This window comes from Rousettus aegyptiacus, unplaced genomic scaffold, assembly GCF_014176215.1.
Source record: "Rousettus aegyptiacus isolate mRouAeg1 unplaced genomic scaffold, mRouAeg1.p scaffold_m13_p_8, whole genome shotgun sequence".
NCBI lineage: Eukaryota > Metazoa > Chordata > Mammalia > Chiroptera > Pteropodidae > Rousettus > Rousettus aegyptiacus.
The window spans coordinates 17,343,260-17,365,458 of NW_023416311.1; the positions used below are offsets into that span (position 1 = coordinate 17,343,260).

At 46.1% G+C, this 22,199-nt stretch overlaps 1 protein-coding gene across 4 annotated transcripts in view; it reads left to right on the top strand.

Moving 5' to 3' along the window:
* Nucleotides 1–22,199, top strand: part of KATNIP (katanin interacting protein) — a 172,274-nt gene that overhangs the window by 70,101 nt on the left and 79,974 nt on the right. For all 4 annotated transcript variants that reach the window (XM_036226067.1, XM_036226065.1, XM_036226066.1 and 1 more), the window contains 2 exons: nucleotides 12,270–12,537; nucleotides 18,644–18,775. In XM_036226067.1, coding sequence (XP_036081960.1) covers nucleotides 12,270–12,537; nucleotides 18,644–18,775 — 400 coding nt within the window. The remainder of the gene's footprint in view (nucleotides 1–12,269; nucleotides 12,538–18,643; nucleotides 18,776–22,199) is intronic.

The window sequence follows — 22,199 nt, forward strand, 5'->3', positions numbered from 1 at the left end:
GTTTTAGTTTGAACTGAAAAATTTGTTCTGAGCATAGTCCCTCCCATTTGCCCTGGTCCCCGCCACCCCTCCTCGCCCCCGCCCCCCACTCACTCTTGGTGACCCTGAGACTCGTCGCCAATCTATGCCGGTATTACATCTTCTAGAGATATCGGAGCTTGTGACTCCTGTTTCAGGAAGTAAAAAGAGTTAGATTACTTGGGATTCAGCCTAGAGAGGATAGTTTGGACTTTTCCATAAACTCTGGGAGTCCTGGGCTAAGTCACACCCTTTTGGAGTTCCCATTTCCTCCCTTTTGACAGGAAGAGGTAGAATAGATGTTTCCTGTGTGTATCAGCTCTGAAATTATAAATCCTACGTGGAATTTATGGGAAAACCCTGTATTCAGTTGCAAAATTCATAGGATATAAGATACAAAATAGTTCATGGAGCCCCCACTCATCCCAGGCCTTTCTGTAGGTCATTTGCATTCTCAAGTTACATATTTAGGGGTTGAAACACCCTTCCCCCACCATAGACTAACTAAGCTTCAGGATGGCAGAAATATATGTTGTCTCTTTGCCTTCTGTCTCTGGTCCTTAGTTAGAAAAGGGCCTGGTATAGAGTTAGTTTGCAAATAAATCTTTGTTAAGCAGTGAATCGAATAATTGATTGAATCAATGAGTGAGGGTGTGGTATAGGTGTTGATTCAGTGCCCTGGTCAGCCCACATGAGCCAAGTTCAGTTATATCACTAAGTTATAATTATGGTGACAGTATTTTCCAGGCTGCATAATCTGACAGAATTTTTGTGCTGCTTGGGGTGGAAGAATCAGTTTGGGAGACGGTGTTTGGATCCTAAAATATTGGGATCACTGGCACAGAGTGCCAATTAAAATGAATATTTTAAGTGACATGAGCAAAGCAGGCAGGGTGACAAGCACAGCCTTTGGCCTGGGTGTCAGGGCATGGCAGGGAGTGGTGGGGATATAGGGAACAGTTCTGGCACACCTTGGCTCACTGTCATCATGGGGAAACAGGGACCCGGTGGTAACAGGCTTTCTTGTTTTAAGAGAAGTCAAGTATCAGGGTTTCTTTGTGTTTAATTTCTCCCAGTTTTTTATGTTGATAACAAATTCATGAGTTTTTATGGATCAGACAAAATATACTGCTGGCCAGATTTGGCCTTCAGATCAACAGGTTGCAATTCCTGGTTCAGACAATGAAAGCCTTGTTGGTTCCCGACAAGAGAGGAGGAAGAGGTCTTTCTCCTTCCCAGTGGCACTTGAGTTAGCCCCTCTGTACTCAGAATCATCAGGGGTTTGGTGCCCTGAAGGCACCCAGAGGTGTCCAGTTGGATCTTAGATGAAAGCAGCCTGGTTGATGGCGTTAGGCCCCTGGGCAGGTGGGTCAGACAACACAAGGCCAGCTGAGCAGGAAATCCAGTGATGAGCATGAATAATTCATGTGGAATGAAGCTGAACAAGCACTAAATGCCCATGAAATGCAGGTCCAGAAGAGAAAGATACAGTGATCCCTTTACCCAATAGAGCGTTTCTGTAAGTGAAGATAGTGGTATCTGACTTACTAAAGCATCTTTTTCAATCCTCATGAAAATAATGATCTCTGAAGCAATATTGGAATAAGCAATGTCTTTTATTTCTTGCATCTATGGCCTACATAGAATTCCTTAGGTATTTTTACATTATTTTTCATCATTTTATATAACATCTAATACATGAATGCTTTCTTATTAGATTCAATAAGATTTATACAATTTGAAAGTAAATTGAGTAGAATATGAAAAGCTTTCTCCACCTACCCAGCCAGACTATACCCAGTTTTTGGTTTTATTGAACATGTATACTTTTTAAATTTTATCATTCATTTTTTCATTCACTTTTTTCTTATTTATTATTTCAATTTGTTTCTACTTTTATCTTGAGTTCTTCTGTAAACTTTTTGGTTTAATTTTTTGCTTTGGTTCTCTTCCTCTGCCACCCCACACCCTGCCTTAAGTTAAATGTTTAATCCATTTGTTTTCAAATATATCAAAGTTAAGGCTATAAATTTTCCTCTGAACACTGCTTTGTCTTTATCCCACAAATTTTGGTATGTATATAGTGTTTTCATTGTCATTTATTTCTAATTGGTTTGTGGTTTTATGATTTTTTTCCTCCTCTATTTATTTAGAAGGAAGAAATAGAGAAAAGTAAATAAGTTTTAAGTAGTTTTTTTTGTTTGTCTATTTTTTTGCTACCCTTTTGTGTTAATCTTTAATTTTACTACATTATGATCAGAAAATGGTTTGTTTGGTTTCAGGTTTTTGGATATTTCTGATGTTTTGTTTGTGGTCTACCAGATCATATTTACAAATATTCCATGGTATTTCAAAAGAATAATCATTCTTTTTTTCATACAAAGAATCATCTAGGCCGCTCTCAAAGATACAGAATTAGATATGGAGGGAGTGGAAGTGCTCAGAATCTACATTTCTAATAAGACTTCCAGGAAATTCTTATGCTTATTAGCAAACCACTGCAATAGACTCTACTTAATTTTTGTCTATGTAATCCAATTGATTTCTGTGAACTTGTTCATTTTCTCTTATAGTTCTCTGCTTTTGCTTTATATATTTCAAATCTCTGTCATCGTGCACATATAGAGTCATGTTTTCTGATAGATAGTACCTTTTATCCATATAAATATATTAGTGTCATTATCTTTGTCCCATTTAAAGCAGGTGGGCCTTTTTAGTCTGAAGGCTCGTGTCTTTAGCACTGGAACTTTAAAAAAAAATTATTATTCTTATTCTGTTCCACTGTGACTGTCTTCTGGAGCTTCTTTTGGACAAATGTTGGCCCAGATCTATCCTTTCAAGTCTCAATATTTCTTTCAAATTTTCTTATAGTCTTTTTGTACTATGTCTTATAAAATTACTTAGCTTCATTTTCTAGCATACTTAGTTACTTTTTTTTATATCTCCTTCTGCCACTTAGTTTATCTTTTTAAAAATGTTAGAAAAATTAAAACTTGTTGTTTCTTTTTCATGGGTGAAATAGCCTTTTAAATATTTCCAGGGATATTATTTTCTGTGTTCTAAAGTCTTCTTGTTCTAGTAACTCTTTTTCCTTGGGTATTGGCTCTTAAGGTAATTAAATTTGGTGCCTATCTTTCAAGATGTTGATTTTCCCCAAATATGTGCTCATTCTGGGCTGTCTGCTCAACTTTGTATTTGAGAATTCAACTTCCTCTGCTCATTCTATTTGATGTAACCCAACCCTACAGATTGTGGGGTTGGGGACAACATGCTCCTGGAAGCTGTGTACTTTATCTTCCCTTCCAGATATGGGAGCTCCTCGCCTGCCTTAGGGATGGTCACCTCCTATGGGGGACATCATCCTGCCTTCTTGGCCCAATGTCCAAACTTAGGGCTTCAGCCTGTGGGTAAGAACCTTTATATTTAATACAATTGAGGAGGGGCTGGCAGCCCTAAAAGTGCCCCTGGTAATTGCCCCAGCATTTCCTCTCACTCCTTCTTGACTCTGGACTCAGACACACACACACACACACACACACACACACACACACACACACACACACACTCTCTCTCTCTCTCTCTCTCTCTCTCTCTCTCTCTCTCTCTCTCTCTCTCTCTCACACACACACACACACACACACACACTCACTCACTCACTCACTCACTCCACTCCTTCTGTGGAAAATTTTACCCCCCACATTTTGGTCTGTAGTTTTCTCTGTTTTTGGTTCTTCATTATGTTCACTGTTCTCTGTCTTTAAGGAATTCCTCAAAATTTCTAGTCAGTTGGCAACATTCTTAATTGATACAGCCACCCATACCCCCATTACTGTAGCCAGTCCCTGCTTTGGGCAGGCTCAGGCGAGGCACCCATGGGGCCTCACAGCCCGGAAAGTCAGGCAGCCTCTGGTGCCTCTGCTTCCTGCATCTGTGCTCTTCCTCTTATGGCATTGCACTCTCTAAGACAAGGGCAGCTTTTTCTTTGTAATGATGGGTGTGAAAGACTGGACTCCAAGGTACTTTGTAAATCAATTTAGCTTTGAATGAAAATTAGTAAAAACTAAGATTCAAGGTTGAATGGGGGCAGAAAGAAAGTATCAGAAAACTGAAAACATTACACAGGTATTTGAAGCACACAGAGAATCCACATTTTCTTACCATTGGTCCTTCAGAATTGGTGTAGAGGAATGTGATTTTAAAAATACACAGTATGAACCCTAAAGTTAGGGCTCGAGTCTCTTTATTCTGGGAAATTTGTGATCTGGGAGCCAACTTGAGGTGTTGGCTGGTAACACCTAGGTTTGGGTTCTTGATGCTCATTACACTTGTAATTTCTTCTAGAATGGCTGTCTTTGTCGCCAGATTATAAATTCCATGAGAACAGAGACACTATCTGGTTCATTACTCTATCCTAGTACTTAGCAGTCAAAACTGCAAATGGAGACAGATAAATTCAACAATAAATATTTGTTGAGTAAATAAATGAATAAAAAGAGGAACAAGTCAGTTAATTAATCTGCCAATGCAGAATAAAAATCCTTTCTGGGCAAATCAGGTTAATATAAATGTGTAAAATGGCTCATATAAGGCAATAGGAGCTAGCAAGAATTATTGCAACTAACAGTGCATGCTGAGCTAAAGGCATTCAAATTTCAATTTTATAAGATTGCCAACCAAATGAGAGTCATTATTGTGGTCGGTGAGGAGGAGAGGGGTTGGCTACAGGCCAGTGACCTCTACCCCAGAGACTGCTGCTTCCTCTTGAGGATGGTCTTTAAGTATCCATTGCAGCTTCTTGGTCTAAACATCTGTTCTTGTAGGCAAAATCAATAGGATCTAAGAAATAAAGAAGAATATGCTGTCATCTCACTTTTGAATTTTCTATGAAGACCAGGCCTCTGTGAAAGCAATCACGAAATACTAATTCATAGCTATTATCTCATTGCATCTCTTAACCTTATCAGATTGTTAGGGCACATTTTCCCACATTAGAGGTGGGAGCTTGGGCTTAGGCACTTTCGGGGACACAGGGCAACTGGAGTTGGGCCCAGAACCCAGGCCCAGAGCTTAGACCTAGCCGTTCCCCTTTCTAAAGGTAGTTAGAGGTTTAAGGCTTCATCTACTAAAAATTAATGTACTCATTATCACGTTTACTGGCCTCAAGGCAACTTTGTGTTGAAAACTCTTAGAAGCTAGCTTCATCGATTCTGTGCAAGTCCACGGGCAATCACTGAGCCCTGACTTTCCTTTTGCTCTAGCGACCACTCTCTTACAACGCCCTGGTGCCAGGCAGAGAATAAATGTGGGCATGTGGCAAAGAGCCTTGGAATTTGGAGTCAGACAGTCATCCATCCAGACTGGCTGTGCCATTTCCAGCCAAGTGAACTTGGACTGGTACTTAGGTGCCCTGAGCTTATAAGATAAGGATACCCACTGGGGTGGTGAAAGGCTGCAATGGGATAAGGTGTGTAGACAGGTTAGCTTGGTAATTGGTAACGGCTGTTGTCGATGTTATAGTTATTTTACTATTACTGCAAACAGTTTTATGGCTGCCTGGTTTTGCTTTTTTCCTGGCCCAGCAGAAAGAGGCAGATCAGGCACATAAGGCACTAATCCACTGACCATCAAAACCCTGCTGTGTTTTAGTCGGTGGTCGTCCTTCATCCCTCCCTCCCTCCGCCTCCTCCCAGGCCCTCCTGCGAGGAGGCTGATTTGTGTGCAGTCCCATCATCCATCCATTCTCCACCAGCGATTCCAACCTGGGCTCCATGCGGAGGGCTTTCTTTTGAAAGAGGTTGAACTTAACATTTTAAACACCGAACACTGAAATTGCATATAATGAGGTTGTAAAACAAAGCTATAAAGTTGGTTTTCACAGAGACATTTCTGGATGACAGCTTCAAAGCAACTGGTAGCTGCCCCAGCATGGTTATCCCTTTAAAGTATTAGCAGGTTGGCTTTCAAAGCGATCCACCCCAGGTCCTCATCTTTCCAGATGGAAAGGTTTTGAAAGGCTTTCTTGAGGGAGTATTGCTACTTAGTTCATCTCCCTTTTGCCCCTGGAACAGGTGCTTTTAGGTCAGATGGGCATTATTAGAATAGAGGTTACTTAAGTTTGCTCATCCAGTGTGAACAAATATGTTGTTTTCTTTCGCGAAGAAGCTACCAGCCATACAGAATCGAGGGTTCTTTTTTATACATATTTTGTAAATATAATTATAGCATTTAAATTTTTATTTGACAGAAGCAAAATCAAATTGAAACAGAAGGGATTATCGAAATTTAAATTTCTTTATCATAAGAAATATTTCTTAAAATATCTCATTAGTTTAATAAATTATGAAAAAAAATATTAAGATGTCAGAGTTGCCATCTTTTTAACTCTCTGTTTCCATTTAAGATAGATTTGAATTGACTCCTTGCTATGGATAGTGAGGCCAGAGGTGCGCCATGCTGCCTGCCCTCTTCCAGTTTCTGTTAGCTAAACTAATGGGTTAGGTTTCGAACATTACATTCTGCTGCATAACCTGAATGTGCACAGTTCTCTAGTATGTATTCAGTCTCTAAATGGCTTCAGCATTCACTATTAGACCCCTTACCACAGCTTCTCCAGGTCTGTGCTCCTTGACTTCACCCTTTATTATTTGAATTTTGTCATCCAGGAGGGTTTTACTGAGAAGGGCGTATGGACACTATGTCTCCCAAGTTTCATCCTGTTGAGATTGGTGGCCCGTTGTTCTTAAGTCCGGACCACTTGATCGGATACACTAAGTTAAAGAGACACTGCTCCATCATCTTCTGGAGTCAGATGCTGCTGCTCACCACTTTCTGAGTCATTCCTTTGCAGACGATGTGTTCCAGGGCTAGAGATCAGTGATTTGTGAGACAACTGGCTGTCTAGGGTCCTCCACACTACTGTCCCTACCGTTCCTGTGGAGAATTTATTTATTTGCAAGAGTGAGGGACAGGATTTAAACATAAATGTAAATATATCATTTTTTTCTAATTAAAAAGCTAGAAGTAGGCTTATAATAAAAAATTAAGTAAAACAAAGCAGAAAAGAATGTCACCCCCAGAGAGAACAGTGTTAGTAGTTTGGTGATTATTTTTCCAGACTTGTATATATATGCGTACATACATCCATAGAAACCAATGATTATTTTCAAGATTGGCTTTATATATACTACACGTACATTTTTGACGTTTCTTTTTATTTGAAAGTGTCTCTTGCTATCTTTCTGAGTGAATGCACATGGCCTACCTCATTCTCTGTAAGGGCTGCCTGAGGCTCCGTCAACGCCTGCCCCGTTAGTAATTTAACCCATCTCTTATTGATGAACATTTGGATCTTTCCCTATTATGATGATGCCTCAACGATCTTTGTGTATTTAATATTGAAGGATAAATTCCTTGAGGGACTTGGTCAAAGAGTATATACATTGTTCATTTCTAGTCAGTCATTTCTGCCATCTCGGCCTCCAAAATACATCTCCCAATGTATCTCCCGTCTCCACTTCTGCTGCCATATTCATCTTTCACCGACTACCGCAGCCACAACTGTTCACCCTGTTTCCACCCTGGCCCTGCCTGTCAAAATCCAGGCACCAGAGTGATCGTTAAAAACAGAACTCATATAATGTTTTATTTCTGCTTAGCACCCTTCTGTGGCCTCTCATTGTACAGAAAACAAAATCCAGACTCTGCCCCGAGGCCTACGAAGCCCTGCCCTGTGTGACCCCCTCTGGCTCCCTGCCCTCCCCTCATTCAGTGCACATTGTGCTCCAGCCATTGCCACCTCCTTGGCCTCTGCCCTCCCTCCTGCCTGAAACATGGTACCCCAGACACTCACTGGGCGGCTCGTCATCACCCAGGCTTCCCCGACCAGCTTTCCTCAGGGGCTCCCTCAGCCCACCCACTCTCTGTCCTGTCATCTAGGCAGGCCCTTTCCTTTACACTCCTGGCCACATCTGAGATTACATTTCTTTTTCTTTATGCAGTGGTTGTGTGAGGTTCTGCCATCTTACTCCCACCATTACTTCAGCCCGTAGGGGCAACCCTAGCACTCCTGCATGCGTGAATAAATTAACAGTGTTGGTTGCCACATCCTCCTTCCCTTTCACTGGTCCCTGACAGAATGGAAGGGAGTCTGTTTTACACTTGGATAATCTAGAAGGATCAGGGAGCAGCGGCTAAGGGCACAAGTCATGGCTCTGCCATTTAATCACTACAACAAGTTGGACCAGCTCAAAGGCGCTGGGCCTCTGTTCTCCAATTTTGGAAACTCCAAAAATGCAGTAACTTAAAATGTAGGTTTGCAACACTGTGAAGGTGATAAAGAAGCTGGAGGGAGTCTGCTTAGCTGACCATGGGTTCAAGAAGCCTAATGCCTCATCCAGATCTTTTCTGGAGCTAACTGTGGTTGGTGATCCCAGTCCGCCACGGTCATCAACGGGGATTCTCCTGGGGCCTGGGACTGACTGGGATTTGCTGGACAGTGACAGCAATCTCCCAGCTAGAAGCCTCCCAGGTCGCCAGCCCTCGTTTTATTGTTTGGCTCCACAACAGCTGGGCGAGAATACTGGGGATGCAGAGAGAGGGGTTTGCCCACTGTTTTCTCGCCTGGCCTTGCCTCCACCCCTGCAGGACATGGGACTGAAGCCAACCCCATGTGAGATGGAGGTTTGGGCCGAGAACAGGAGCCAGTTGCCTAGCCCGTTTTAACAGGAGTTCATGTTTTCACAAGGTTTCATTCTACTTAATTGCTCTGCAGGGTTATTGTGAGGATCAAATGAGAGAAAGACTAGAATTGTTTTGTAAAGTACAGAGCACTATTCCACGGTAAAGGATGCTGGTTTTCCAGTCCCTGAAACTGCTACTGAGCGGCAGGCCACCCGGGAAGTCACATTCTGCTGTGGAGGAGCAGCAATCTGTTGACCTCCAGCTGCCCACCAGTCAGAGTTTGAACACATGAGCCGTGACCAAAGTCTGGTTTCTGTGACGGTTGCATGGGCCACTTCGGTGCACTCAACTAGAAGACCTTGTTATTATCTTTTTAAATGTCATTGACATATGCGTGCTCATTTCTAATACAGGGGTTTTCAACCTCACCACTCTTGACATTTGACCAGATAATTCTTTGTTGTGGGGGTACCGTTCTGTATGTTCTAGGATGTTTAGCAATGTCCCTGAACTCTATCTACTAAATGCCACTAGCGTTCCTTTCCCCTAGTTGTGACCAAAAACATCTCCAGTCATTGTCAAATAGCCCCTTAGGGGCGAAATCATCCCCATTTCAGACGCTGCTTTAATAAAACAGTTCCGTGAGACAGGGATTAGTTAACCCATTTTTGTGGATGCCAAAATGCAGATCAGAGGAGTTAAGTAACTTGCTAAGGATTATATCACTAATGCCATCTCCAAGGCATGTGGGTGCTCACCACCCCTTCTTATAGCCACTACCCAGGCACTGACATAAAATAGTCATTCCGAAAATATTTGTCAGTTACCCGCTATGTGCCAGGCAGTATTCTATTTGCTCAATAATATCACTGATACTTGGTATTAAGCAGGGTAGGAGGGAGAGAGTGTAAAAGACAGACAACTCTGCTAGTTTCCTATTGCTGCTGTAACAAACTTAGCACAGATTTAGTGGCTAATCGTATAGTTCTGGAGCTCAGAAATCTAAATTCAGTTTCACTGCTCTAAAATCAAGATGTCAGCAGACCTGTGTTCCTTCTGGAGGCTCTAGGGGAGAATCCCTTTCCTCCTCATTCAAAGCCAGCAATGTAACACCTTTTCTCCTCCCTGACCTCTGCTTGCAGCCTTAGATCTCCTCTTTCTGATTCTGGCTTTCCTGCTTCCCTCTTGGAAAGACCCTTGTGATTACATTAGGGCCATCAGGATAATCCACGATAATCTCCCCCATCTCAAAATTCTTAACTTAATTACGTCTGCAAAGTACATTTGCCATGTAAGGTGACATTCACAGGCCCCAGGGATTAGAATGCGGACATCTTTGGGGAACATTTATTCAGCCTATAACAGTCTGCCTTCTGGCCCCCAAAGTTTTATATTCATCTCATATGCAAAATACATCTATATCATCTCAAGTTTCCCAAAAGTCTTAACACATTACAGTCTCAAGCAAAAAATATTATCTAAGTCTCATCTGCTCAAAGTTCTCATAGTTCATCATGTATATTATCTAAATTAGGGACGGGTGAGACTGGGCATAACCCATTTTAGGGCAAAATTTCTCTCCATTTGAGGAATTGTGAAACAAGTCATCTGCTTCTAAATACAATGGTGGGTCAGGCATAGAATAGCAGTTATAGACATTCCCATTATAATAGCGAGAAAATGAAAGGAAAGTGATTTTGAAATCCAAATGGGCAAATGCCATTAGGATTCAAGGCCCGGGAATAATCCTCTGTGGCTCAGGGCTCCACCTCTGCGCCCATGGCTCGGAGTCATCCTTCCTCTTTCGTGAAGGGTAACATGTGTTTGCCACTAAGTAATTTTACAAACCTATTTCCTGCCTGTAGAATTTTGGGAGTCTGACAACTGTCTTTTATTTCATCCTTTTTCTCTCCCATTCAGTTCAAGCTGATATGACATTCTCAAAAACCAAGAGAGTCTCCTACGTATGTTTCTAGAATTAGCTCTGTTAGGCAAGAGGCTTATCCACAGATCTTTCCTGGATAATCCCATCTCTAGTCCTGCTTCTACAGAGATGTCTAATGGGATCCATGAGCCTCATGTCTAATCTTCATAGAGCCCTCAGTGTGACTGAAAACTCTAAACTTTGGATCTTTCTGAAGCACTGGCGAAAGGTTATCCAGTCACACCATTGGTTTTCTCTCCAGAGCATACTTTTCTGACAGGGAATCTCCTAATTTTAATATCTTTTGCAACCTGGATAGACTGAGAATTTCCAAAATAGTCAAACCTCAGTTCCGTTTTACCTAATAGTTCTTCTCTCACTCTGTCTCTTTCCTCTCACTTTTTATTCTAAGCAGCAAGAAGAAATCAGACTGCATTCAACACTCCTTGGAAATCTCTTCAGCTAAATATCCAAATCCATCATTTACAAAGTTCCACTTAGCACGTAATCGTAGGACACAATTCAGCTAGAATTCTGCCACTATATAACCGGTTTCCCTCTCCTCTAGTTTCCAGACATGTTCTTATTTCCTCACCAGCAGCACCTGCAATGTCCATATTTCTGTCATTGGTCTTGTGAGGATGATTTCTCTAAGATGATCAGATTTTTCTACGCTGTGCTTCTCACTTCTTCATGAGCCCTCGCTGATTCACAGGGCCGAGGGATTAGGACTTAAACATCTTCAGAGACTCATTATTCAGCCCGCCACACAACTATTAAGTTTATTGGTCAACCACCAAACCTCCAAACCTTCACTGAGTGCTTCTCCTTTTCTCACAACTGTCTCAGATACTACGAGGGCCACAGGGGTAGTGCAGCTAGGCTGACCAAACATACTGGTTTTCCCAGACGGTCCAGTTTATGCTTCTTTGTTCCAGTGTAAATGTAATGTTGTTCTTTTTCAAAAGTATTCTGGCTTTGGTGACAAATTTCCTGGTTACTCTTAGATCTTAATGCTTGGGCTAAAAATTGTGAATCTACAATCTCACTGAGATGAAACACATGAACAAATTGTCAAGCAATTATAGTTAAGTGCCAAACGTTCTGACATTTAGGTGCTTCTAAACATCCTTCAATACGCAGGACAGCCCTGCACGACTATCTGCCAGACATTTTACCATATAGAATTTCAGAGTCATCTAGAGGCCTTTGGGATTTCATATTCAAAGTGTGATCCCTGGACCAGCAGCATCAGCATCACCATGTTAGAAATGCATATTCTCAGGCTCCATCCAGAACCCACTGAATCAGAAACTCAGATGGTGCGACCCCACGGTCTTTTTTAACAAGCCCTCAAACCAACACACACACACACCACCCCTCCCCCACCACACACAAATTCTTAGTGGCATCCCAAGCATGTGAATACCACACCACAATTAATACTATAAATACTGCTTGGTCCAGAGAGTTGCTCATTTGTTCCCACCCTTTGTTTTCCTATCTTTAAAGTGATGACAACACACAGAGATGATTTTGGTACACATTAGTTTGGTTGGAATAGTGCTTTGATTCTAAGGATCTGTTTTCAAATGAGTTTTTCTCAGAGTGACATATTCCATTTTTCACTTTTCTCAACTTTTGGCAGGAACTGAGGAAAAGTCTGGAGCTTAGTGTAAGTCTACAGAGGAAACAAAAGGATTGTTCCAGTGATGAGTATGACTCCATCGAAGAAGACGTACTCTCTGAGCCTGAGCCCGAGGACCAGGTGCTGGTGGGCCATCCCAGACACGACCCGCCTCTGTCCAGTGAGGACTCAGTGCAGAAGGATGTTTCTGAGGACCAGGAGACAGACGGACGCCCTCCCCAGGGCCCAGACACCCTCGTGGTTCTGGAATTTAACCCGGCTTCCAAAAGTGAGCTCTGTCTTACTGTGGCATTTCTTTACCTTCGATATCTCTGGATCTAATCGGAGGACTTAAGTTTCCAGCGGTGTTTTGAGTTTGGCTTTGGGTAGACCGCCTCGCAGCCTGGGGAGGTGTATCAGTCAGGTCTCTGTTGACTGCAAGAGGCAAAGGCTCCCAAAGGCCTCCAGATGATCCTGAAATTCCAGATGGTAAATGTCTGGCAGATAGTTGTGGGGACTGTCCTGTGCGTTGTGGGATGTTTAGCAGTGTCTAAGCCAGTCAGCTTAAGTGAAAGGGACTACCTGTCGGCTTGGATAACCAAGGAGTCCAGGGCTTTGCAGGACTCGTTTTTCTCCTCTTCCCTTCCCCTCTTCTTCCCTCTCCTCCCCTCCCTTTCCCTTTTCCTCTCCTTCCTTTCCTTCCTCTTGCTTCTGCCTTCTTTTGTCCTGTTTTCATACCATTCTTGGGTAGGCGCTCCACAGACAGACATGGGGTTTCGTAGCTCCATCAGGAAGTGGATTTCTCTTCCTAAAAGCTCCAACCGAAGCCTCAGGCCTGGACCTTGACCCACGCTGGGTCGCACATCTCTGAACTAGTTGCAGTGGCTCTAATTGGCGAGGTCCAGTTACTAGGACTATGGGTGTGTTTATTGCCACCCAAAGCAATGGACTGACAGTAGTCTTCAAAGGAAAATCAAGGCAAATCTGAAGGAGGCGGAAAGCATGCTGGGCGGGCAGAAACTGCAGTGTCCACCAGGGGAGGTTCTCCAGAGAAACTCTGGAAAGTAGAGTGAAAAACTCGGTGGGGGGCCGGGGAGGGCTTGCCCGAGGCAGTCTTCACCCTCCATCCAGGCTGGCTCGGCCACCACCTGCTGCTCCCTCTCCATTCTGAGCACATGCTTCCCAAAGCTGAGTGTGTCATAGTTTCTGAACAAAATACCAAGACCAGCCAGTCGGGAAGCACGAGTGAACCTAAGGAAAGAGCAATGAGGGAATGTTTGAAATCAGTTAGTGAGTTAATTTAGTCTGTTCTGGCTGCCATAACGAAGTCCCACAGATGGAGGTGGGGTTGGCGGGGCGTAAACAGCAACAGAAAGTTATCGTCCCACAGTCCTGGAGGCTGGAGGTCTGAGACCTGGCAGTCGGCAGCGTCGTTTCCTGTGAGGCTTCTCTCCTTGGGTCGAACCTGGCTGTGTCTTCACGTGGTTTTCCCCTGTGCGTGTCTGTGTCCTAATTTCCTCTTCGTATAAGGACACCAGTGAGAATGGATCAGCGCTCACCGTAATTGACTCATTTTACCTTAATTACCTCTTCAGAGACCCTGTCTCCAAATACAGTCACATTCTGTGGTACCGGGTGTTAGGACTTGAACATATGAGTTGTGGGGGGACATAATAACAGGCAGCCACACCCAAAGGTTGACGTCCTCAGAGAGGGAATCTTTGTCCCTCAGAGGTGCTCTCATGTCCCTCACCTCGAAACCCATGATTGGCCCGTTCCCTTACCTTTCCTCTTCACGCTAAACCCTGACACCTGGCTCTCTGCTCTCCCCCTGAGGACCCAGTTCAGAGGCCGCTTCCTCCTGGACGCCTGCTCGTGCTGCCAGCAGGGCCTGCCGCCGGCGCCTCGTCTGCTCCCACGGTGTCCTCCTGGCTCTGGTCTCACTGACCCTTGCTGTCTTTCTCCCCATCTGGCGTGTGAGCTCTGCCAGGGCGCAGGGCCAGCTCTTCCCCTCTCTCGCATCCCCAGCATCCGGCACTCACCTGGCACATTCAAGCTGCCCAAGAAATCTTAGTCAAACAAATGAGGGAGCCGTGCCCACCTGCTAAGGCGACCGGTGGTCAAGGCAGCGCCCACGTGCTCCTTCCTGTGAGGCCTGCTGGGACAGCGCGGGTGTGTGCCACAGCGGGCTGTGTGTGCTTCAGGACGTGGGGAGAGGGGGAGGGCCGCCAGGAGGTTGACAGAGCCCCCACCCTGGAAACGTGGGGGCGTGACAGTCGCTTGCAAGTATGAAGGACCAGGCCACAGAAGGACAGTTGGACCCCAGGCACAGTTTAAGTGTGATACTGGGACATAAAATGAAAACAAAGAACTTTACTTTTTTGACATTTTACCTTTTTTTACCAGTTAGATTGCTTGGCAGGCCCCGCGTTGACTGAGGCCGTGTGGCACGTGAGCACACCGAGGGGTGGCGCGCCTGCCTGCTACTGCCGCCCTCGTCTGCCCGCCTGCATCGCAGCCTCTGGCTGGCTTCCTCAGCCTCAGCAGGAGACAGGCGCCCCCTGAAAGGAGCTGGAGGGAGGTTCGAGGGCCTGCTGTCAGGTCTCCCCAGACCCTGGTGTTCCAAACTAATCCTGAGCATTTACTCAAGACCAGTCAGCAGGAAACCGGAAAATGCGCGTGGCTCTGGGCTGCTCACTCATTCTTCCCCTGGGCGCTTATCATGCCCCAGGCACTGTGCTGAGACAGCCGGGCCGTCACTTCTCCCGTAGCACTTCATCCTAGCAGGGAAAACAGACAGTAAAGCATGTGAACACACACATAAATAATGACAATCGCCAGTGTTTCTTGTGTTCTTATCAACGTGTGCCAAGCACTGTTTCAAGAGCTTTACATAATCCTCACCACAACCCCAAGCAAAGTCCTGTCGTTGTACTCGTTCGCAGATGGGGAAACTGAAGCACAGAGAGGTCAAATAACGTGCTCAGCGTCACCCAGCTAGGAAGGAGCAGAGCGGGATCCAGTCTCCAGCAGTCTGAGCCCAGAACCCGAGCTCTTAATCACTGGGCTAAATAAATAAACAAACCATACAAAGTTACAAAGTGACAGTTGGGCTTTGAGGAGCCAGTAGATACCCCCACCCCTTCTGTTTTCCCTTGTAAGTTGTGAGACAAATGTGAGATGGGCATGGGACTCTGATAGAAGATAAGAGCTGGATTGGTGACCATTTGGCACTGCCCCTGGAAGAGGACAGACCCCCTGCCCAAGTGTCGGCAGAGCTGGTCATGGGGGAAGGGGCTGTGTGCTTTGAGGGCTGCCAGTGGCTAGAAGAGGGAGGAGTGGCGGTTTGAGCCCTGATGGCTTCCCGCCCCCATTCTCTCCCGCCTCATTTGTCCTCCTTGTGAGTGAGGGGCGTTAACTGAGCAGCACAGAGAAGGGCAGAAGTCATCTTTCCAGTAACTGGAAAAGGGGAGGGCCGGGTCAGCTTAGGGATTGGGAAGGAGGCGAGAATGACACCTCCTGCAGCCTTGAATGCTGTGAAGATTATAAACAGGACACTGGTTGGGGAATGGGGGTCAGAGAAGGACACTGGATGGTCATAGAAGCCTTCTCAGAGGCGGCGATGTTTAAGCTAGGACGGGAATATGAGGAGAAAGCAGCCGTGGAAATAGCGTTTCAGGTGCAGGGAGCAGCGAGCACAAAGGGCTTGAAGAGGGAAAGCCGTGGTCTACCCAAGGACAGGGAAAGGGCCAGAGGAGTGTAGTGCATGCTGAGGTCAGTGGTGAACCCGGGCCACTCTCCATGAGGACCCAAGAGTTTTAGGCTTACACCAAAGTCTGGGTCCTTTGAAGCCCTAGAAAATATCCTTCTATAGACTTTTGATGGCCAAGGCAGACCTGGCCACAGTTTCTGCAGGGCTGTCTTGTGGAGAGGAAGAAGCTGTAGACAGAGGATAAAGTGGTCAAGGGCAGGGCCCCAAGCCAGGAAAGCCTGGTCAAATTCCAATTCCATCACTCCCTAGCTCGGTGACCTAGAACAAATGACGTGAACCTCAGAGCCCTCCTCTGTAATAGTATGTATTAGTTTTCTATTGCTGCTATAATAAATTACCACAATCTTGGTGGCTTAAAACAACACAGATTTATTATCTTGCAGCTCTGTAGGTTTCAAGTTTGGTGTGAGTCTTACTGGGCTAAAATCATAGAGTCTATAGGGCTGTGTTCCTTTGGGAGGCCCTAGGGCAGAATCTGTCTCCATCTTCCAGAGGCCACGGCGCTCCTTCCTCTGGGCCCTTCCTCCATCTTTAAAGCCAGCAACATTGCATCTCTCTGACCATTTTTCCATAATCACATCTCCCTCTGAACTTCTTCTGTTGCCCTCTTATGCATGCACATGTGTGCGTTATTACGATAAAAAAAAAAGAAACATAGAATTTACTATTTTCACCATTTTAAGAGCACAATTTGGTGTTAAGTGTACCCACATTGTTGTATGACCACCACTACCTGTCTCCAAGAAGTTTTTCGTCATCCCAGACTGAAACTCTGTCCTTCTATGTTTAAGGACCTTTTGATTACATCAGGTCCATCTGAATAATCCAAGATGATTTTTCTATTTTAAGGTCAGCTGATCAACATGGTTAATTCCCCTTTGCCTTGTTACCTAAATATTCACAGGTGCTAGGAAGTAGGACATGGCCATTCTTGTGGGGCCATTATCCTGCCTGCCATCTATCCCCTAGGATGGTTTGGGGAACAAACGAGGCAGTGCATGCCTGGGCACTCAGAAGGCTGTCATCAGCATGTTTTCAGCACTGGGAAGCCAATCTTGTGGTCATTTGCCCCTCTCTATTCTTTGTCTTGTCCCGTCGGACATGGTGGCCCTCTCTCACACTCCGATCTGCCCTAAGACCCTGGGCGTCAGGCCAGCCAGGGGGCAGACCCTTCAGAAAGTGAAGAGCTACATGTGTCCTAACCGTAGTCAAGAGGGGACAGTGGAGAGGTTAGTGCAAGACTGACAGACCCCTCGCAAGTCCCCAACACCTTCCCTGAGCTCCCAAGAATCCTGTGGGGCCCTTGATTCTGTGACTCCCTCTACGTTGGGGCCACCACAGCCCCCTCCTCCCAGGACTTCCTCTGCTGGGACTCATGTCACATGGCACTTTAGCAGGCACTTCCTGGGTTTTCTGCCTTCCAGGTCCCATATACAGGGACCTAACCTTCTCCCCGCTTGTTTGTTTTATTCTGGTTAGCCCCCTGCCTCGCTGCCACAGGGCTGCGTTTCTACAGAGTGGTCTTGAATGTGTCCGCCTTCTCCTGCTGACCTTCAAACCTTTGCTGGCTCTGAGGCCCTGGAGCTGTTTTCCCTAAACTTGAGCCACAATTTTCTGCTGTCTCCACAAACTATCTGTACTATTTTTTTAGCTGTTATTTAAACCAGCACCTTTCTTTTCTCCCTTCTCTTTCTTCATCTCCTTTCCCTCCTCCTCCTCTCCCTTCCTTTCTCTTTCTTTTCTTCATAATTCTAGGATTGTTCCAAGCAGTGTTCATGAAATCAAGAGCTGATATGCTGGTTACATATTTTTTCCATACATCTTTAGACATATAATTGTTTAAAGAAATATTTGCCCACCTGGCATCTGGAATCATCTCCTGTTCCAGCAGGGGTCCAGGTGCCCCACTTTGGGAAACACTGACTCCAAAGCACAGCCTGTGGGCCCTTCACTGTCTGGCTTCACTCCCCAGCCCGGGCCCCAGGTGCTCACCTGCCACATCCCTCCCAGCTGTCAGGCCTCCAGGTACACTGTTCTCTGTGTCTGGAATGCCCCTAGCTCTGCACCCCTGGTGATATCCTAGTCATCTGTGAGGGTCCCCTTCCTCACTGTGTACCTGCCAGCCTCATCTTCCAGGCCACACGCTTCTCCGTGACCCTGGTACGAGAACCCTTCTGTCCCGGCCCTGCTCTCTGGTCCATTCAGCCTTCCTTCTCAGCAGGCTGTGAGTGCCTTGAGGGCAGCGATTGTGCTTTATTGTACCCTTTCTACTCCAGTGTCCTTGGTCGTGCCATGTTGCCAATTAAACCCAACACTCATCGATGGTAAGACATGTCCCTATTCAGAAGTGGTAAAATTTGAAAACTGTGTGTGTCCTAGAATATTTAATTTGTTTGCCAAAATGTGGTACTTGGCATGCAGTGGCTCTCAATGAACTTGTTTCATTGTCTGCATTTTTCTCATCTCTAATCCCAAACTAGAATGATGCCTGGCACAGAGTAGAGGTTCAATGAATATTTTTTATAATGAATAAATGAACAAACAAATGAACAGATACATGAGCAGAATGTCCCAGCTCTGCTTGCACTCAGTGTTTGACATGTAAACCATTGTTTTCCTATAGGTAATAAAAAGGAAAGGAATTTGTCCGCTAAGCGGAAGGACAATGCTGATGTCTTCATTCCCAGCAAACCTGAGCCACACCTGAATCCCCAGCTCCCCACTGTGATCCCAGACCAGGAGAGGCCATGCTCAAGTAAGAGTTCTGGGGACCCCTGGCAGGGCTGGGACTGGGCCCGTGTCATGCTCAGTAGGGTGCTGTGATGGAGGAGTACTTGCTTCATTACCCTCTTTGCTGAGGCCTTAGCTGACCTTTTGTAAATGTGTTATTAGTCAAGGTTCCCAGAGGAACAGAACCAATAGAGGGAGAGAGAGCGAGAGACAGAGAGAGATGATAAGGAATTGGCTCATGCAGCTGTGGAGGCTGGGAAGTCAAATCTACAGGATGGATTGGCAGGCTCGAGACACAGGAAGAGCCGATGTTCTAGTTCAGGGGCCATAGACAGGAAGAACCAGTGTTGCAAATGAAGTCGAAAGGTGTCTGCTGGAGAATTCGCTCTTCCTTAGGGGCGAGTCAGTCTTTGTGTCCTATTCAGGCCTTCAACTGATTGGATAAGGCCCACCCACATTATGGAGGGCAACCTACTTTATTATACTGATTAAAATGCTAATCCCATCTACAAACATCCTCTCAGAAATACCCAGAATAATGTTTGACCAATTATCTGGGCTCCCCGTGGCCCAGCCCAGTGGACACATAACCATCCCACCTATGTTCTTGTTCTATGACCAAATATGTGGTTATAATTGAAAATTTATTTTATTTTTGATTTTACTTTTCATTTAATTTGTTTACTTTATATGGGCTTTACTAATACATGCAAATGGTACTAAATTCTAAAGGTACCAAAGAGCTTATGGTGAAGAGTCAATCTGCCACTCTTCTAATGAAATGAGAGGGTATATTGATTGAGTACTTACTGTGAGCCAGCCACCAGTGTAAGCTCTTAATTATATCATATGTGAGTATATTATACACGTAATTTACTGTAAGTAAATTGCGGTCTTTATAACCAGCTTTTAAGGTGGGTCCTGCAGTTGTCCTCATTTCACCAATGAGGAAGTGAGGCACCGCGTGGGCAATTCACACAGCCGAGAAAGCGGCAGACGCAGTCCTCCCACCCCAGTGCGATGGCTCCACCGCTGTGTCCTTGGCCATCAGACTGCACACTCTGGGAGCTGTAGGCAAAGCATCTCAGCCTCATGCCCTGGGTAGGATCTAGTGGCTGGAGTGGCTCTGTAGGGGCCACTTGCTTCTGGTTTTTGTGACCCAAAGGACCTCAAATTGCTTAGGCATCCTGGTATTCCAAAAATTTGGAACCCTGGGGTGCCCTGGGCAAAATCCAGCTCCAGCCAGCCAGCCTCCTTAGACAGGCAATTGGTCTGAGCTAGGGGCCCCCGACTTCTGTGGCTGTGGAATTCCATCTATGTTTAATGGGGAGCTGGAGGGACTGTTTCTACAGGCACAGGCTAAGGGACCTGGTGGTGGGAGCCAGCCCCTCCCCATACTCACAGTTCAGCGATCTGGACTAGTACACTCCGAGCCTGAGGCCTGAACACCAGCAGCTCAGGGCAGATGGAAGAAGGAGGAGAAAGTAACAATAGCTACCACTTACTTACTGAGCATCTGTTCCATGCTATGTAAATATTGTCTTGGTTTGGATTTCCCCGAAGCGGACTCTGAGATAAAGATTCAAGAACAAGTAATTTATTTGAGAGGTGGTCCCTGGTAGGGGACAGGAAAGGGAGGGAGCCCAAACTGGCTTCGCCAGCAAGTGAGTTCTCTGGATGAGTGTAGTGCCGGCTGGCTGGGGAGCTCTGGGGGCTGTGCTGAGCACAAGCTTTCACGTTTGCCACTACTCCCCACCCCAGGGACAAGAGAGTTGGGCTCTTACACACCTTCCCTTCTGTCCTGGGTCATGCGCTGTTCCTGGGGGCGACCCCTCTCCAACACTCTGGCTCAGCAGGCTCTGAGTTCTGGCTGAGGGGCTGGGGCCAGGGCAGCTCCCAGGCATTCTCTGATTTAACCCTATCACAACCCAAAACCTGAATGGGGGAAAAGACTATGTAATACAAGTCATTTTAGATAGCAAATGATAAAAAGAGTGGCTTTAAGGGAAAGAGTCTCCATCAGCCCATGTAACTAAAAAGTCCAAATGTGTGATCTTTTGGCACAGCTGGGTCCAGGTGATTAAAATGTCAGCAGTCTGCCTCTCTCTACCTCTCGGCTCAGCATTCTTCATGCCCTTTATTCTCAGATAGGCTCTTAGGGGTGGTGAGGTGGCCACCAGCAGCTCTGGACTTACAGCCCAGCAACCCTGGCAGAAAACAAGTGTGGAAGACTCTACAGCCTAACTACCTGCTATAAATCCTGTCCTTCCACCTATTAGCTCTGTGACCTTGGGCAGGTTCCTTAACCTCTCTGGGCCTCATGAGCCCATCTGCCAAACAGAAATAAGAATAACATCCTCCGCTGAGAGTTGCTATAGGATTAGAGGGCTGGATAGATAGTCTGGTTAGAGGATCACATGGCTCAGAGAAAGTGTTCGGTCAGGGTCAGCTGGGACTGTTCACGCAACTGCCAGCAAAGCCTCGGAGCCACTCCTCATTGCCAGGCTTAGGTCAGGGGGTTTCTGTGAAGGAGGCACTAGAGCTGTCACCAGAGGCAAAGGGTGTGGGTGTCGGCAGAAAACTCCCAGAACTTCCGGATGGATACTGTTACCCCTTTTCCCATTTCACAGTTGAGGAAACAAGGCTGGGAACATGGAAGTTACTTGCCTAGAGTAACAGACAGCACAGTGAAGTCAGGATTCACAGCCAGGCTGCTCCCCCTGGGTTCCGCTGGCCATAGAAGTAGCTTTGGAGGTGCCTGGGTGTATAGGTCCTGGCAAGCATAGCTGTGACTCAGGCAATGTTACAGCCACAGGTGTTCAGTCCAGTGCACAGAGCCCTGGGTTGGGGAATCAAGGCAGCAGTCAGGGGCCAGCAGCGAGCATCCTGGGGATGTGCCCTGGTGCATGGGCTGGGCCGCAGGGCCCAGGCCTGGGGCTGCAGGTTAGCGCTGCTCCGATTCAGGGCAGTCCCACCCTGGGTGGGGTCCCAGGCAGGCAGCAGGTCATCATCTTCTTTGATCTCACCAGAAACCTGTGTATTGGGTACCTACTATGTGCCAACTGTGTTCTAGGCCCCGGTGATCCAATGAGCAACACATTGTCCCTGCTGTCTTGGTGTTTCTGCTCTAGTGGGCAGGGCTAGATAACAAACATGAAGGTGGGAAATGACACCTGCTACCAAGGTAGCAACTGGGTGATAACTGACACGCGGTTAGAGGACGCCTCTCTGAGCAGGGAAGACTTGAGCTGAGACCTGGGTGATTCTGAGGACCTGCCCCTTGCAGAGGGGAAGCCCGTGCGAAAGTGCTGAGATAGGACAGAGCTGCGCAGCTCTAGAATCAGAAGGAAGCCTGGATAAGAAAGAAGGCTGGAGGCTGGGCATGGTTGAGTGAGGGGAGGGTGGCCGAGATGAGGGTACGGAGGTGGGCAGGGGCCAGAGCACGTAAT